The sequence below is a fragment of the Mirounga angustirostris genome, unplaced genomic scaffold, assembly GCF_029215605.1.
Source record: "Mirounga angustirostris isolate CCGP_5_RB_7025 unplaced genomic scaffold, mMirAng1.0.hap1 SCAF_7, whole genome shotgun sequence".
Taxonomy (NCBI): Eukaryota; Metazoa; Chordata; class Mammalia; order Carnivora; family Phocidae; genus Mirounga; species Mirounga angustirostris.
This window is the reverse complement of record NW_026991715.1, coordinates 88,607,981-88,625,077: the sequence shown is the minus strand read 5'-3', so window position 1 is coordinate 88,625,077 and position 17,097 is coordinate 88,607,981. Positions and strand designations below refer to the sequence as shown.

The 17,097-nt window shown below is 39.2% G+C and overlaps 1 protein-coding gene and 1 pseudogene across 8 annotated transcripts in view; both read right to left on the bottom strand.

Moving 5' to 3' along the window:
* The window catches only part of APC (APC regulator of WNT signaling pathway), a 133,211-nt gene extending 117,276 nt beyond the window's left edge, over positions 1-15,935 (bottom strand). For 5 of the 8 annotated variants that reach the window (XM_045899959.3, XM_045899975.3, XM_054513223.2 and 2 more), the window contains exon 1: positions 15,570-15,708. Coding sequence is in view for 3 of the 8 variants with exons in the window: in XM_064596467.1 (XP_064452537.1) it covers positions 15,570-15,734 (165 nt within the window). In the remaining 5 variants the exon portion in view is untranslated. Of the gene's footprint in view, positions 1-15,569 lie in introns of all 8 variants that reach the window. The other 3 variants (XM_064596467.1, XM_064596469.1, XM_064596470.1) reach the window with 1 other exon arrangement.
* Positions 11,406-15,560, bottom strand: LOC123861181 (NADH dehydrogenase [ubiquinone] 1 beta subcomplex subunit 8, mitochondrial-like; annotated as a pseudogene).
* Positions 15,936-17,097: the final 1,162 nt, after the last annotated feature.

Below are 17,097 nucleotides of genomic sequence, written 5' to 3'. Positions count from 1 at the left end.
AGGGAAGTGAAGGGAACTGTAATTAACAAGAAACTTAGTATTTTCTTTTAGCAGAGAGAAAAAAGAATCAAGTAAACAAATATGAGAATTCTAGGTTTCCTTAAAAGAGAACTGCTTTTGTATTTTGTTGATGCATCAATGTAATCACAAAGTGACACGGCATTTCATGGGAACAGCTGTGATTAATATCAGGTTAAACGTCTTTAAAATAAAAATATATTGGTGTTATACAAAGTTTTCAACACTCCTCCAACCACAGAATGTCAATTTATGTAGACTACTACAGTTTAGTTTGCCTAGTAAGATTTCTAACCTGTGTGTTTAACCTATTTAATCAATTCAATTTCTGAAATCAAATGCAAATTATACATATAATACTTTAAAAAGATGTGGGTTCGAAGGTTCAAAAATCACATTCGGTCCCTGAGATATACCAAAAAATATTTAGGAAAATAAAAATAGAAATCACGACATCCATATGGCATTAAAGAAAGCTGTCACAATTACTGGAAATAAACCCCACTTCCAACAAAAATACTAAGGGACAAATGTTTACAGTCCTTCCTCAGCTCAGTGCATTCTCCTTCCCTCTTCACATATCTCTTCAAAAAATGTTCACATTTTACCTCTTTGCTCACAGAAAGGAGAATTCCTATCACAATGTACTACCCTCATTACACTTATTTCTGACTTCCCCAGTCAAAGAAAAGATCTTCTGCCTCCTTCCCTTGGGGCTTTGCAAAGTAATGGAATAATGCGATAAACAATGCTAAAGTATTAAAAGGCAACCATACTTTAATGTTTACCTTTTCCAGATATCTCATTTGTAACATAAAAGGGCCTGAATACAAAGAAATGCCTACTGTAGAAGTGTCAAGTCCTCCTTGAACAAGTTAGTCAAAGAAATATTTGGACTTCTGATTGTAGAAATAGAGACTATGCAATTCAAACAGCTATCTTTTTTTTAAAAAAGATTTTATTTATTTATTTGAGAGACAGAGTGAGAGAGAGCGAGAGAGAGCGCACAAGCGGGGAGGGAGGGAGAGGGAGAAGCAGACTCTCCTGCTGAGCAGGGAGCCGGATGTGGGGCTCGATCCCAGAACCCTGGGATCATGATGTGAGCCGAAGGCAGACACTTAACCGACTGAACCACCCGGGCGCCCCCAAACAGTTATCCTTTTGAAGTCAATTTAAAAAGCTAGATAAAATATGAAAGTTATCTTCTTAAAAGCATCAAATAACTACCAAAATAGTGAGGAATGAATAACCAGCTCAAATGCACCAAAAGTCGAAACCCAGAAAGGTAAGCTCCGCTTTTTGGGTTTGTCAACAAAGAAGTATTTAAGAGTCTGAACTCTGATTTGTTGCCTGACTTTCAGGACTGGGGAACAAAGGTCAGAATCTGGGACCAACCAATGGTAAAGACTGTAATAAAAACACCATTGGCTTTGGGCTTGGACTCCACAGCGATGCATCTTAAGATAAGTAAGAAGGAACCAGAAGGTGGCCCAGAAAAGTTAAAGATTTGAAATCGGATTAAGATGGTCTCACACTCCAAGGCTCTTGGCAATGGCAGATGAAAATATTCTCTAGAGAAAAATTAACTTCATCTTATACATCAAATTATTTCTGCAACAGACAACAGAATCAGACCCACAGAGAGTTGACATGTTGGAATTATAAGACACAGAGGGAAAATACTACATTTAAGGGGATAAAGTCAAGCTTAACTATTTTTGCATGGAACTGAAAACTATACAAAGTGACATGGTAGATATGAAAAAGAACCAAATAAAAATTCTAGTAACTAGTAAAAGAGGAAAAAAAGAGGTGGTAACTTCCAAACAGTAAGAGAAAAAAAATCCTGAAATGAAAAAATAGTCAATTTGTCTAAATGACAAAAAAGTAGAGAAAAGGGAATAGGGCAAATGTAAAGTACACAGTAAGATGGGAGAGTTAAATCCAACCACGTCACACAAGAGACACACCAAAAACATAAGAATGCAAAAAGGCTGGAGGTAAAAGAATAGATAAAGATATACCACGCAAGCAATAATGAAGAGAAAGCTGGTGTTGTTATAGCAATCTCGGACAAACTAAACTTTAAAGCAAAAAAAACCCCAAGAAACAAAAATGCTATCCAAATAAAAGAGGAACACTTCATAATAGTAAGTCACTAAGAAGATATAACTACTATGCATTTCCATGCATCTACTAGCACAGCCTCAAATACATAAAACAAAAACTGAGAGAACTACAGGATGAAATAATCAAATCCACAACCGTAATGGGATATTTTAACATACCCTTCTTTATAACTGATACAAGCAAAAAAAAAAAAAAAATCACTAATGATGCTAAAGATTTGAAATAAGATTAACAAACATGACCTAATGAAAACATCTGACCACTGCACTCAACTGTGGAGGAAAAAAAAGACAATATTCTGGGTCATAATGCAGATCTCAAGTTTTAAAGGTGTGAAATCACAGACCGTTGAAACAGAGTGTATTCTCTAATTATCTTGCACAGTTGTTAGAAATCAAAAACATTAAAAAATAACTAGAATATCTCCATGTGTTTAGTAATTAAGAAATATAATACTTCCAACTAATCCAAAAGTCAAAGTTTTCTATCAATAAAAATTAGAAAACATTTTAAGTGCATTATAAAAATACACATACCATAATTTGAGTAATATGGCTAGCTAAAACAGTGTTGAGAAGGAAATGCTTAGCCTTAAATGCACGTAATTAAAAGGAAATGCTGGGGCGCCTGGGTGTCTCAGTTGGTTAAGCAACTGCCTTCGGCTCAGGTCACGATCCTGGAGTCCCAGGATCGAGTCCCGCATCAGGCTCCCTGCTTAGCAGGGAGTCTGCTTCTCCCTCTGACCCTTACCCCTCTCATGCTCTCTCTCTGTCATTCTCTCTCTCTCAAAAAGAAATAGAATCTTAAAAAAAAAAAAAAAGGAAGAAATGCTGAAAAGTAGTGAACTACAAGAAATTAACAAAGGAACTGTAAGAAATTACCCTCCCCCCAAAACAGAAGAAAGGAAATAAAGCAGAAATCAGTGCCCTAGAACACAAACATGCAATAAAAAAGATCAGGAAGATTCAAAATTTAGTTCTTTTGAAAGACTACTAAATCTCTGGTGAGATTGATGAAGGAAAAAGAGAAGGTTCTTATGGCCTATATCAGACATAAGAAGGGAATTCTTCCCTGAAGCCAATAATATATAATTTTGTGAAGGTAAATTAAAAAGTCTGGATGAAAAAAGACAACCTCTTAGGGGAAAAATTACCAAAATAATTAAGAGACAGAAAAACTGAACGGGCTTAGAAAGGAGAAATCCAATTATTTAAGAACCTTTCCACAAAGAAAATTCCTAGCACAGATGGCTTCTCTGCCAGATTGTAGCAAAAAATTTGAGGAATAAAATTCTAGTCATACACAAACTTTTCCAAAACAGAAAATAAGGGTCAATTCACCCTATGAGGCTAGCATAACATTGATTTCAAATCTTGACAAGAACAATATAGGCCATCTCATTTATGAACACGGATACAAAACAAACTCTCAGGCAAAATATTAATAAACTGAACCCAGGAATAATTTAAAAAGATAATACAGTAAAACCAAATTAGGTGTATCCCAAGAATCAGATTAGGTTAAACAGTTAAATAAAATTCAATATATTAACACACGAAGAGAAAATTCATATGGCAATGAAAAGTTGCAAAAAAAGAAAGCATTAAATTCAAACAGAACAAAACACACAATTGTTAGTAAATGAGATATAGCAGGGAACTTTTTTTTTAAGTTTTTATTTTAATCACCTGGTGCTCACTATGACACGTGCACTCTTTAATCCCCATCATTTATTTCACCCATACCCCCTACCCACTTCCCCTTTGGTAATCATCAGTTTGTTCTCTACAGTTAAGAGTCTGTTTTTTGGGGTTTTTTTCCTTTTGCTCATTTGTTTTGTTTCTTAAATTCCACCTATGAGTGAAATCATATGGTACTTGTCTTTCTCAGACTTATTTTGCTTAGCATCCTCTCTAGCTCCATCCATGTCATTGGAAATGGCAAGATTTCATTCCTTTTAATGGCTGAATAATATTTCATCGTATATATATACCACTTCTTTAACCATTCATCAATCGATGGACACTTGAGCTACTTCCATATCTTGGCTATTGCAAATAATACTGCAATAAACACAGGGGTGCATGTATCCCTTTGAATTAGTGTTTTTGTATTCTCTGGGCAAATACCCAGTAGTGTGATTGCTGGATTGTAGGGTAGTTCTATTTTTAACTTTGTGAGGAAATTTCATACTGTTTTCCAGTGACTGCACCAGTTTGCATTCCCACCAACAGTGCACAAGGGTTCCTTTTTCTCCACATCCTCACCAACACCTGTTGTTTCTTGTGTTCTTGAGTTTAGCCATTCTGACAGGTGTGAAGTGCTATTTCACTGTGGTTTTGATTTGCATTTCCCTGATGGTAAGTGATGATGAGCATCTTTTCAAGTGTCTGTTGCTCATCTGTATGTCTTCCTTGGAGAAGTGTCTGTTTATGTCTTCTGCCCAGTTTTTCCATTGTATTATTTGGTTTTTGGGTGTTAAGTTATGTAAGTTATTTATGTATTTCAGATACTAATCCTCTATCGGACATGTCATTTGCAAATATCTTCTCCCATTCAGTAGGTTGGCTTTTACCTTTGTTGATTGTTTCCTTTGCTGTGTAGACGTAGTCCCAATAGTTTACTTTTGCTTTTGAGGCAAGGGGACCTATCTAAAAAAAGTTGCTGTAGCCAATGTCAGAGAAATTACTGCCTGTGCTATCGTCTAGGATTTTTATGGTTTCAGGTCTCATATTAATCCATTTTGAATTTAGTTTTGTGTATGGTATAAGAAAGTGGTCCAGTTTCATTCTTTTGCATGTTGCTGTCCAGTTTTCCCAACACCATTTGTTGAAGAGACTGTCTTTTTCCCACTGCATAGCTTTTCCTGCTTTGTCGAAGATTAATTGACTACATAATTGTGGGCTTACTTCTAGATTTTCTACTCTGTTCCATAAATCTATATGTCTATTTTTGTGCCAATATCATACTATTTTGATTACTATAGCTTTGTAATATAATTTGATGTCTGGAATTGTGATGCCTCCAGCTTTGCTTTTGTTTTTCAAGACTGCTTTGGCTATTCAAGTCTTTTGTGGTTCCACACAAATTTTAGGATTGTTTGTTCTAGTTCTGTGAAAAATGCTGTTGGTATTTGGATAGGGATTGCTTTAAATGTGTAGATTGCTTTGGGTAGTAAAGACATTTTAACAATATTTGTTCTTCCAATCCTTAAGCATGGAATGTTCTTCCATTTCTTTGTCTTCAATTTATTTCATCAGTGTTTTATAGTTTTCAGAGTACAGGTCTTTCACCTCCTTGGTTAGGTTTATTCCTAGGTATCTTACTATTTTTTGGTGCAATTGTAAATGGGATGGTTTTCTTAATTTCTCTTTCTGTGGCTTCATTATTGGTGTACAGAAACGCAACAGATTTCTGTAGACTGATTTTGAGCAGGGAACTTCTTTAATGTGATAAAAGTTTTAACAAAAACAAAACAACAAACCTTCAGCAAATGTACTTGGGAGTGAAATGTTAAAAGCTTTCTCTCTGAGATCAGGAAAAAGACAGGGAGAGCAGCCCTGGGATGATGCAGTGTTCTATTTCTTGACCTGGGTAATAAATTCATGTGTGTTTACAATAACGTATTAAGTTCTTCATTTTATGTTTTATGTACAATCTAGAATATGTGTTGTAGAAAAAAAAGAAATACTTGGAGATGAACAAAAGGCTGATTAAGACTATCACTAAAGCTCAGCAACTCTGTAGGTCCTAATTTTTCCCCCATTATGATTAATTTCAAACCAACTAACATTTATTGGGCCTATAAGACATTGTACAATCTGGCAACATGCATTATTAACCTTAAAGATGTTTGCAGCCTATCATCCAGTAACTCTATTATCTACGAACCCATCTTAAGGAAAAAGGCCAAGATAAAGAGAAAAAGAAATCCATTATGTGCTAAGATGTTCATTGCACACATGAAAATAAAATGGAAAACAACTAAACTACAGGGAACAGTTAAGAAAAGTAATTCTTACAATGGGATTATTATACAGTCAATAAAAATTAAGATTTACAAAAGAGTCTAAGAAATGTACATACCCTAATTTTTTTAAATTGGAAATATATACACACAAACAGTATGACTAATGGGGGATATGTCTTAGGCACAGAAAAAAGACAAAATGAGGAGGGACAGAGGGCTATAAAGCTATACTGGTTTTCTTTATGTGATGAGCTTATGGATATTATCTGTACTTTTATTTCCTGAATTTCCTGTAATGATCATATAAAGCTTTAATAATGGGGTATATAAGAACTGAAGAAAATAATCACAAACCTAATGTATCTTATTTTAATTACTTCAAAATGTAACTAAAATTTCAATCAGTTTTTATCTCAGTATGATTTTATTCAGGTAAACTATTTTCTAACAATTAAACTGTTTAAGTCTATAATTTGCTAATTATTTATAATAATTTCTAATTATATTTAGTATTTTAAATCCTATAGCCTTAAAAATAATAATAATTAGATCTCCAAAGATATATCATCTCCAGTTTTCTGGCCATAATTCTAAACCAGTTTGCTCTAACAGTGAAAAGAGAAAATGATCTATAAACAGGCTTCAAGCAGTCATTTCTGTAAAAGCAAAATAACTGTTAGTCTCTGAATAAAAGATTTGTTATGGCTCCTCACTTTCTTGAGTAACCATTTTCAACCTCAGTTTTGCCAATATCCTGGTATTTTCTGACCAGTTGTGAGGTATGTCTCAAGTAATCTGTTATCAATCATAAAGTATAAATGCGTTCAATGCTTATCATTAGAAATAATAAATTGAAGCAAATGTAAGATCAACCCTATATGACTTAACAGTTTGCATTCCAGTATACTTGAAAGAACACAGTAGAGATAAATCTTACATTTTGCGAATTCTACATTCACTTACTCAGTACTTACTGAGCATCTGTTAGAAGCAAGGAACTAAAGGCACCGTGCAAACAATAGAAACAGAACTGAAAACTATTAGGTCATAGAGTTAAACATAACTATCATTTTACATTTTAAAACTTTTAATAGACTAACCCAATCCTACTTTTCACTACTTGCCAGCACAAACTTTTTTCCTCTAGTTCTCTGATTTTCTTTTAAAATATTCTAGCCTTCCCTGCTGCCAAATCTCAGCTCGAGCTGTTCCCCAGCCTAAGTGCTTTTTGTTCATTCACCAGCACCTGTAGAATGCTCACTATATGCCACGCACTGTGCTTGGAATGAGAGAAGGAAAAAGACTTTTCTATCTTTTCTATTCTTTGAGCCTGGATTGAGTCCTGCTTCTTTCTCCAAGAATTACTCATTATCCTCTCCATACTCTGAATGCTGTAACCATTACTATCTAACACAGTGGGCTCCCACTCTTTAATGTAAGAAACCATTTTTAATATCAAAATGTTTCATGAATCTGATTCTCACTCCTTAGGTGACCTCATTTGGTCCGATGGCCCTAAATACCATCTATACACTGATAACTTCCAAACATAAACCTCCAGCTCCACCTCTCCCTTGAACTCCTAATAGATATGCCTATTCAACGTCTCCACTTGAAATCTGACAGGTATCTCAAACAGCCACATCCAAAACAAAACTCTTGATTTACATCTCCAAATCTGTTTTCCACCTACCCACTACCTCACAGCCCCCATCTCAGTAAAATATGCCATCTTTCACCCAGTTGCTCATGTTGAAAAACTTGGGGAGTCATCCTTTACTTCTCTCTCCCTCACACTCCACATCTAATCCATCAGTAAATCCTAATTACTCTACTTTTTTTTCTTTAAGGATTTTATTTAATTATTTTGAGAGAGAGAGGGAAAGAGAGTGCAAGTAAGGGAGGGGCAGAGGGAGAGAATCTCAAGCTGACTCCAGGCTGAGTGTGGAGCCCGACATGGGGCTTGATCTCCTGAACCTGAGATCATGACCTGAGCCAAAATCAAGAGCTGGACACTTAACTGACTGAGCCACTCAGGTGCCTCTCTACTTTCTAAGTGCATCACAAATCTGACCACTTCTTTGCTCCCCTAACACTACTACCTTCTCCAAGTAGCACGTTTCCAACCTAGATTATTGTAAGATTTTCCTAACTGGTTTTCCTGCTTCCATTCTTGCCTTCAATTTTCAACAAAAGTCGGAGTGATCCTCCAAAAAACAAACAAACAAACAAAAAACAAGTCAAATCTGGATATTCCCATGTTTAAAACACTTTAATGATTTCCATTTCACTCAGAGTAAAATTGAGTCTTCAAACGACCTTCAATGCTCTACCTGATCTAGCCTCTGCCTGTCCTACCAACTGTCCTACCACACTCCCCTTCACTCACTCTATTTCTGCCACACCGGCCTCCCTGTTGTTCTTCCAACATGCCAAACACACCTCCATCTCAGAAGGTGCCGCTCCCTCTACCTGAACATTTTACCTCAGATAGCTCCACAGCTAACTCCCATCGCTTCCTTCAGGTCTCTCAGCTCAAAGGGCTTCTCAAAAAGACCTTCCCTCACCAACCTATCTAAAGTAACATCCTGTTACTCTTTTATCCACTAAAACTGTTTTATTTATGTCAAAGCCTATTAACTACCGTGTGTGTGTGTGTCTGTGTGTGTGTGTTCACATGGACAATGTTTATTGGCAGCATCTTTAACCAACATTTATGCTCAGACAGAGCAGAGGCTCGATTTTGTTCACTATTGTTGCCACATTATGTGCACACAGCAGACCCCAAGAATATTCACTGGATGAATGATGGTAATTGCTTTTAGTTTTGTTGAGAAAATAATGAAAAAACACTACTAGAATTCAGTAAGGCTTTCAAATGAATTTATAATACTCTATTAATCACAAAAGCATTATATACATGCTTTGGTGGCAGAAGGAGTACAATGTACATAATTCAGGGTTCAATAACAACTAAGGGATGGAGCCTTCTTATAATTCTCTCTCCCTTCTCACATCCTTCCTATGCCATTCATTAATTCTTTCCATAAATGGTTACTGTGTACCTCTTAGCCAGAGTATTCTAGACATTAAGAATACAAAAATAATTAAGACAAGATAATGCATTGAGACATATAAAAATAATACTTACAGAATATGACATATACTAGAAATACAAATATAGATTATAAAATTGTACCATAACAGGGGAAGTAATCCACATTTTAGGGGTAGGTGTTGAGGGAAAGTTTTAGTAGTGATGATAACTCAACAAATACTCGCAAAATCAAATAACAAGGTATTCTTCAGTTTACTTTACATGTGAAATGAGGGTTTTAAGTCTTAAAGTGCTACAGTAATTTGCTACCATGAGATAAGCTGGCCTTAGAATGAAACCAAAACAAGGGGAATGACAGAACTGAACAGATCACAGAGAAACTGAGCCAAGTCCTTGATGATTTCAGGCTGGATAAAGCCTTAGATAAAGTTTAGCTACAAGATCTAATCATTCCCTTTATTGTTGAAGCAGTTTGAATTTTGTTTTCTGTCACTTGCAATATAAGAATACAAATGAATGTCTATGAATTCTTTTGAAAAGCAAAGCATTTGCTTATTTCAAGGTGTAGGACCACTACTGGCATTTTTGAAGAGATGAATCTTGTTTTGTGGGAGACATCACAGGACTTTTAGTATACGTGACTTCTACCCACTAATTGTCAGTAGGCCCTCACAAACACTGTGACAACCAAAAATGTCCCTATATATTTTCCAAATGCCTCCACCCCCAAGGGGCAAAACAAATCTATTTTCTAATAGTTTTATATGTACCCATTTGCCTCAGTGGTTCCACCAGGTACACATAAATATATGTACTTAACATCAACCTTAGGGGTAACTGGGTGATGGACATTAAGGAGGGCACATGATGTAATGAAGCGCTGGGTGTTATATAAGACTGATGAATCACTGAACTCTACCTCTGAAACTAATAATACACTATATGTTAATTGAATTTAAATTTAAAAAAAGAAAAGAAAAACATCAACCTTAGGAGAACAGGGATACATCACTCAAATGTCTTAATTTTACATAATCCAATTTTAATCAGTCATTTATGACTATCTCAATGTTTGGCCAAAATCCTATGTATAGTGTATATCAACTCTTGGGGTAAGCAGTGCTGTAAGTTTGCTCCTACTATTGGGAAATTCTTACTTACTTAAACTTACTTTTCCATAAAATACTATAGAGACATGTCACTGATATTGTTGGTCACCTTCCCTTCAGTCATTCACCTAACTTCCTCCTAGACTGAAATGCCAGATAATGGTTCCCCCTGGCAAGTAGGACATGAACATGCCAGGATGACATCTGACATAGGGGTTCTGTGAAAGGTTTATCTGCCTAATCAAGAGATTGGAGGGCAAACTTCCTCCTATCTTTGGTGGCTGTGTGAGAATGTGATGTCTGGAGCAGAAAGAGTAATGTGCAACAATAAGGGGATGAGCCTGAGCACAAAGATCAGCACACTAAGGATAAAGAAGAAAAGCACCTAGATCCTTGATATAACACTACACTGACTGACCAGTAATCCTCCAACTCTGGACTTCTTTTTACGTGAAATACTGTTTACTCTTGGTCGATATTATGTAATCTGAGGCCAAACTAATAGAAGATATATTCAAGATTTGACAGCTGCTGAAAGTGGGAGAACCAAGACGACTGCAGGGTTAGTGTGGGTGGCTGGGAGAAAGGTGTTTACAAAAGAGAAATTAGAAGGAAGAGAAACACATATACACACATGCACATGTAAACACAATAGGTGAGCGTAGGTGGATTAAAATCAAATTCGATTTGATTCTGTTTGGTATGAGGTAAGCTTATGATAGTACATCTAAGATAAGAGATATACAGCAAGCAATGTAGGTGGGAAGTCAAGTTACAGAATGGAGAAACATCCACACAAAAATGATGATTTATATCATTAAAAATAGGATACAACCACCAAGAGAACACAGTGAAAAGCACAGAGACCTTTAAGTACACTGGTTACCTCTTGTCATTTTAGATGAGGTTCATCCACCAGTTAGGCCAATTAGAATAATTTCATCCCTTTTGACAAAGATATTGTGACAGACTTGGCAGCATGACCTTCTCCATTTGTTCAATCAGAATAGGGGTTAGGACTTTGGGGAAAAGGCTAGAAGAGAATCCTTCTCTCTCCCTTTGGAAATAAAGAAGGCTATCAGATGAACATTGCTGATAGCCATTTTTTTTTACTAGGAGGGAAGCCAGTCTGAGCATAAAGCCCAAACAGGAGGACAAAGTTGAGATATTAGCAGAAAAATGGAACTTCAGCCCCAATGACATAAGCCTATTCTTGAAGACAATTCTATCTATGCACTTGCCAATTATATAAGCCAATACATTCTTTTTGCTTTTATTATTTATTTATTTATTTATTTTACCACAGCACTAAGTTTTATTAGGGATTTCATTAAGGTTAAATCTCTAGAAATGAGGGAGTCAGTTCAGGAGCACAAAGCTGATGAAGCCACCTCAGATCTCATAATGAACCACTGGCTCAGGCTCTTTGGTGGGATCGCTGCCTCGTTCCAGGTACAGATTATTATAAGGATACTGCTTTGGCCCCACAGGCTGGTAGGTGGGGTAAGTCTTCCCCACCCAAAACATCAACAGCATGAAGGCCACGAAGCCGAGGAGGGGCTTACACCTGAGATTCCAGGAAATAGGCGTGGGGGATGTGTCCACACAGTTCCTGATACACATGTCAAAGTCCCAGTGCATCGGTTCACCCCAGTTCAACCTCAGGTCTGGGTGGTCCCAGTTTTACCGCGGATCCCTCTTCTGCTGTGAGCGGTCAGGGAGCTTCGGGTAGTTGCCACACCCCATGCCATCATCCGGGTACGGTTGGTAGTCTTCTACCCGCATACTGTATTTCTTGGCGGTGGCGGCCCGTTCGTCCGGGGTTTTGGGATAGGGCCCCGGGAGCATGTCCTTCGTAATGTGCGTTGCTGTCCGTGCACCCAACCGCACCACGGTCCAGATTGCCCTTTGCAGCCATCGGACTCCCAGGACCCGCGCCCCAGCCGCCGCCATCTTCACCTTCCTCCCTCTTTTTGCTTTTAAATCTAGTTTGCATCCTAACTAATGTAGGAACCGCTATGTTTTGGGGGAAGAAGTGCAGGAAATGCTAAAAAACTTTCAGAGACGTAAGAGAATCAGGACATACAAGGCAGAAGAACAAAGAAATCAGATAATCTTATTCCTATAGAGTATATTTCACAAATGATCTTAGGAAACCAAGGATAACAAGAGGAAAGACCATTAGATTTGGTGATTAGGAGGTCATAGGTGACTTTTAAACAATTTTTTTTTTTAAAGATTTTATTTATTCATTCAAGACACAGAGATACAGAGCGAGAGAGAGCACGAGTAGGGGGAGAAGCAGAGGGAGAAGCAGAGGGAGAAGCAGGCTCCCCGCTGAGCCAGGAGCCGGACGTGGGGCTCGATCCCAGGACCCTGGGATCATGACCCAAGCCGAAGGCAGACGCTTAACCATCTGAGCCACCCAGGTGCCCCGGTCATAGGTGACTTTTAAAGTAGCAATTTCAGTGCTGAAATGGCAAAGGAAGTCAGAGTGCAAAGGAAAGAATAATTTATATTTATTAGGAACTCCATAATGTACCAAACATTTGGGTGGACATTAAACATGAGTTAAACTCCTTCAATTATGACTCTGTAAGCAAGTTTAATATTCTATTTTATAGATAAAGAATAAAGTGAGTAGTAACTTGCCCTCAGCCACATAGCCACTAAGTGGTTTTAACAGACTTCAAACCCAAATTTATCTGGCTCAAAAGTCAATGTTCTTCCTACTACACCAGGCTCCTGGAATTAAAGAATAAAAATACAATGGCACAGCAGGCTCAAAATTCAGACTGGCTTCCCTGAGTTGTACAGCACACAACACTGTATTTGGCAGCCTTGACATAGAAGCATATACATAGGCTGGAGAGGGAGAGACTGAAGAAGGAATGATAAAGACAGTTCTACAGAAAGAAAGACAGGCAGGGATGATTGTGGACACATCTGGAGGGGACTACTCTTGAAAAGGGGGAAGGACATTTCTTCCTCTGAGATAGGAGTAAATAAGGAAATGATACTGAGGATAGAAAAGAATATACCTCAGACAGTTGAGATTTTTCTCAGGAAAGGAAGAGATCAAGTTATTTGCTGTAAAATCCTTCAGGAAATGAGACAGAAAGGAACACAATCAGCACTAACGACCCAGCAGAGAGCAGAGCACCAACTGATATGAAAACTAACCAATGTCCACACATAACTGTCTCTTGTATCCTTCAGGAGCTCAGGGGTCACACTGAAAGAGCTAGTGATGAGGCTTATTCTGAACTGGGGACTAGAAAGGTAAATCTACAGAAAATAAAGCATTCTAGGGCATCAGTGAGAGCTTAGTAAAAATTGATGACAGTGGGATCCTGGTTTAGAGAGGCAAATGAAATCAGCAGTAGGCTAATGGGTTGGATGAAGAGAGAAAGAGGGGGTTCATAAAGACTGTGTGAGAGGGAGAAAACAGGTTCCCTAAGAGTGAAAGAGTAAGAGATTTTAATAACAGTTTGTAAACAGAGATGTGTTTTGACAGAATCCTTCAAATTATTTTCCCAGAGGCAGAGAGCCATTGACTGGAGCTCAGCAGTCCTACTATCCCTTCAGCCAAAAGCGCAGAATTGAGATAACCCCCTCAAAAAACATACAGTCCCTGATTGTAGAAAAATGAAGGCTAAAACAAACAAATGAATGAACCAGCCCATACAGAAATCAAACATAAAAATATCTCCCCTTATTTTGAACTAAACAATTCTATCTCTAAATTTAAGAAATTTAAAAAAAATTTAAAAAAAGGAAATTCATTAAGAGGTAAAAGTCTACAGCAAAGGGAAAGAGAGATTGTATGTCATGAGGCAGAATGAAAAGTAAACAAATCTATCAGGCCAATTATACAACCCACATATTAAAGATTGTTAGTACAGAATTCCAATAGGGCAAGGATAGTTTGTGCTTTAATAACTTGGGAGAGCACCTAGGATAGCTTCAACAAAATGATATTACTCAATTTAATGTTAATAAAGTAGTCCACCCATTTGCAATAGCAAAGGAGAAGCTATTATTTATATCTTTAATCTCATTTTTACAACTTTGGGGCTCTTGAGAAATTATCCAACTACTTCTCTCTCTCCCTTTGGAAGTAAATGACAAAGGCTATCACATGAACGTTGCTGATAGCCATCTTTTTACTAGGAGGGAAGCCAGTCCGAGCACGAAGCCCTTTAGGAGGACAGAACTGAGATAACTGCAGAAAGACAGAAAATATGGGAGAAACAGAAATGGCAACTTCCTCCACTGCCATTTCAATCCTGCAGTTTGCACTTACAAACTTTGGCAAGATACCAGGTTATTTAGGACAGTTTCTTACACCATTAATTCTGAGTACCCTTGCCCCAGTAACGAAAGAGGGAGAACTGAGACTGGCACAGCCTAAATTTTGCAGAAAATATCAAGTCCTATAGCGACTGTTAAGTAGTAGCAACAATCGAGAATCCAAGAAATTTGAGAAGTTTTGAGTTTAAAAAGCCCTTCTCCATTTTAGTCCCTTCTAAATAAAACAAAAGCTTGTACAATACGGGATTCTAAAGCTTCACTGGGCAATTTAAGCGAACACTGAATGAAAGAATAAATCACTTAACCTTTCTTGTGCTATTACATATCTTACATTCACAAAGCCTTCTTTTTAAAAACGAACACTTCCCAATTCTTTCACTAGATCTAGAAAACGTAAGCCCCCGCCTTAAAAGTTCGGAGACCAGAGGTTTACTATAGTCAGAGATTAATTTCCATGAACAATCATTTGCATCACAGGCACCATTCTCTACTTTGCAGGAGTTCAATGGGCCAAGAAGTCCAACTCTTCAAACGACCCGTCTCCTGGGGACTTGTCTCCTTCATCAAGGTGAAGCTTTTTCTTTGTAACTATATACAAGACTACCGGGTATTATTCCCAGACAGTTAAACTTTTAAAGGAAGCAAGAGAGTCGAAACCAGGAAGATGGGGAGGCGACTAAAATAGGAGGGGCAACGACCCACCCACCTAACGCGAAGGAGAGACCGCTTGGACCGGTGAAGCTTCACCAGGAGCCAGGAAAGGTGCGGAGGGCGGCAGGCGTCGCGACCCCCTCGCACGGTGTGAGAATGGAGGGCTTGCAAAGCCAGGGTCCAACTGGAGGCCTGAAAGGGGGCGCAGGGCGGGGAGGGGGTGGGACGTGGAGACAAGAGAGCGGCAGAGTCCGGCCGAGCACCATTAGGGTCTGGAGCAACGGCGGGCCAAAGACGTCAATGCTTGCGTCTCACTCACCTGCCAGACGCTCGCCCCGCGGCAAGAAGTACGGACGCCGCTTGGGCGCTTGCTCTCCTGCGGTACACAGCCGCTGCCGCTGCCGGAGCTCCAGGACCCGAGAGCAGAAGGTGGTGCAGAAGCACGCAAAGCGGCGACCAGACCCGAGCCCAGAGAGGCGTACATAGGGGGCGCCGGGAGTCCGGGAAGGCAGCTCTGTGCTTCACCTTCCTCAGCAGTAACTAACGACGCTTCCCGGGCACAGCATCTTGCCAGCCTCGGCCCGCTGCTCCCGGGCCTTCGCCCGCAGCTACCCCCCAGCAGCGGCCGGGTTTCCGGCGGCCACACTCCGCCCCCTTGCTACTTGGCCTCCGCCATCTTGTTGGAGGCGGGAAGAATGCAGCGCGCATGCGTGCGCAGGGATCGCCGGCGTCCTCCAGCCCCGCAAGGAGGGGCCGCAATGCGCAGTCGCTTTGCCGCAGCGTTCAGACTGGGTTCTTCGCGGTCCGAAACCGAATCTGAGTCGCCGGACCTCCTGGCTTTTCTTTGACCGGGAAGCCGCCGAATTAATAAAACCCTTCTGCACATCCACACTCAGTAATTCAGCAAATACCTATGTAGCGCCTACAATGTGAAGCGTTCTAGGCTGGGTGCTGATAAACCTGGCTCCAGCCCAAAAGGAGCTCATAATCTAGTGAAAAAGACGGAGATGAACGAGTGATTCCCTAAATTCTTGTTTTGTACCTGCGCGCCACCTCCTATCCCTCGCCCTCCCCCCGCCCATTTTAATTCAAAGCATACCTATTCTGGGAAGTCCTCGTTAGTCTCACACAGTTTTACCTGTTCTTTACCTTTAATTACCTCTCTACCTTAATTTCATTCAACATTACATTAATTCAACAAATAATATCTGGGTTTCTACTATATACTTGATACTGTCCTGGGCTCCAGCAGTAGGAAGTATAAACTCATGAAATTTGCACTCTAGTGGGAAAGAATGGACAATAAAAGACAAGTCACAGAATTAATGTTTGATAGTGATTAGGGATGGGGAGAGAGCAAACCACCAAAAGATGAAGGAGAGTGAAGGGCGGTAATTAGCAATCTTTCTCCGGAGATGACATCTGATCTGAGGCCTGGCTGACCACACGGGCCAGGAGCCAAGAGAAGATCTGGGTCAGAGCCTTCCAGGCAGAGGGAACAGCAAAAGCAGAGGCCTGAGGTGGGAATGAGACCAGCAGGTAAGAAGGACAAAGAGAAAAGGTGGCATGGACAGTGGGAGGAGATGAGGAGAGGCAGGGGTCAAATTAGGTAGGGCATTGAGGCCATGGTAAGAGTTGGATTTTACCACAAGGGGCCTGTCTACCTTGCTGACACTGTCCCAACTGCTTTCCAAATACTAAAACTTCCTGACTGCCTGTGCTTTGCATGTGCTGTCCCACAGTCTTGAAGATCCTTACTACTGTTCTTTAAATGTCTAGCTTGTCATCTTTTCAGGTTTCAGTGTAACTGTCACCTCAGAAAGGCCGTCCTTCCTAAGCTACGTATC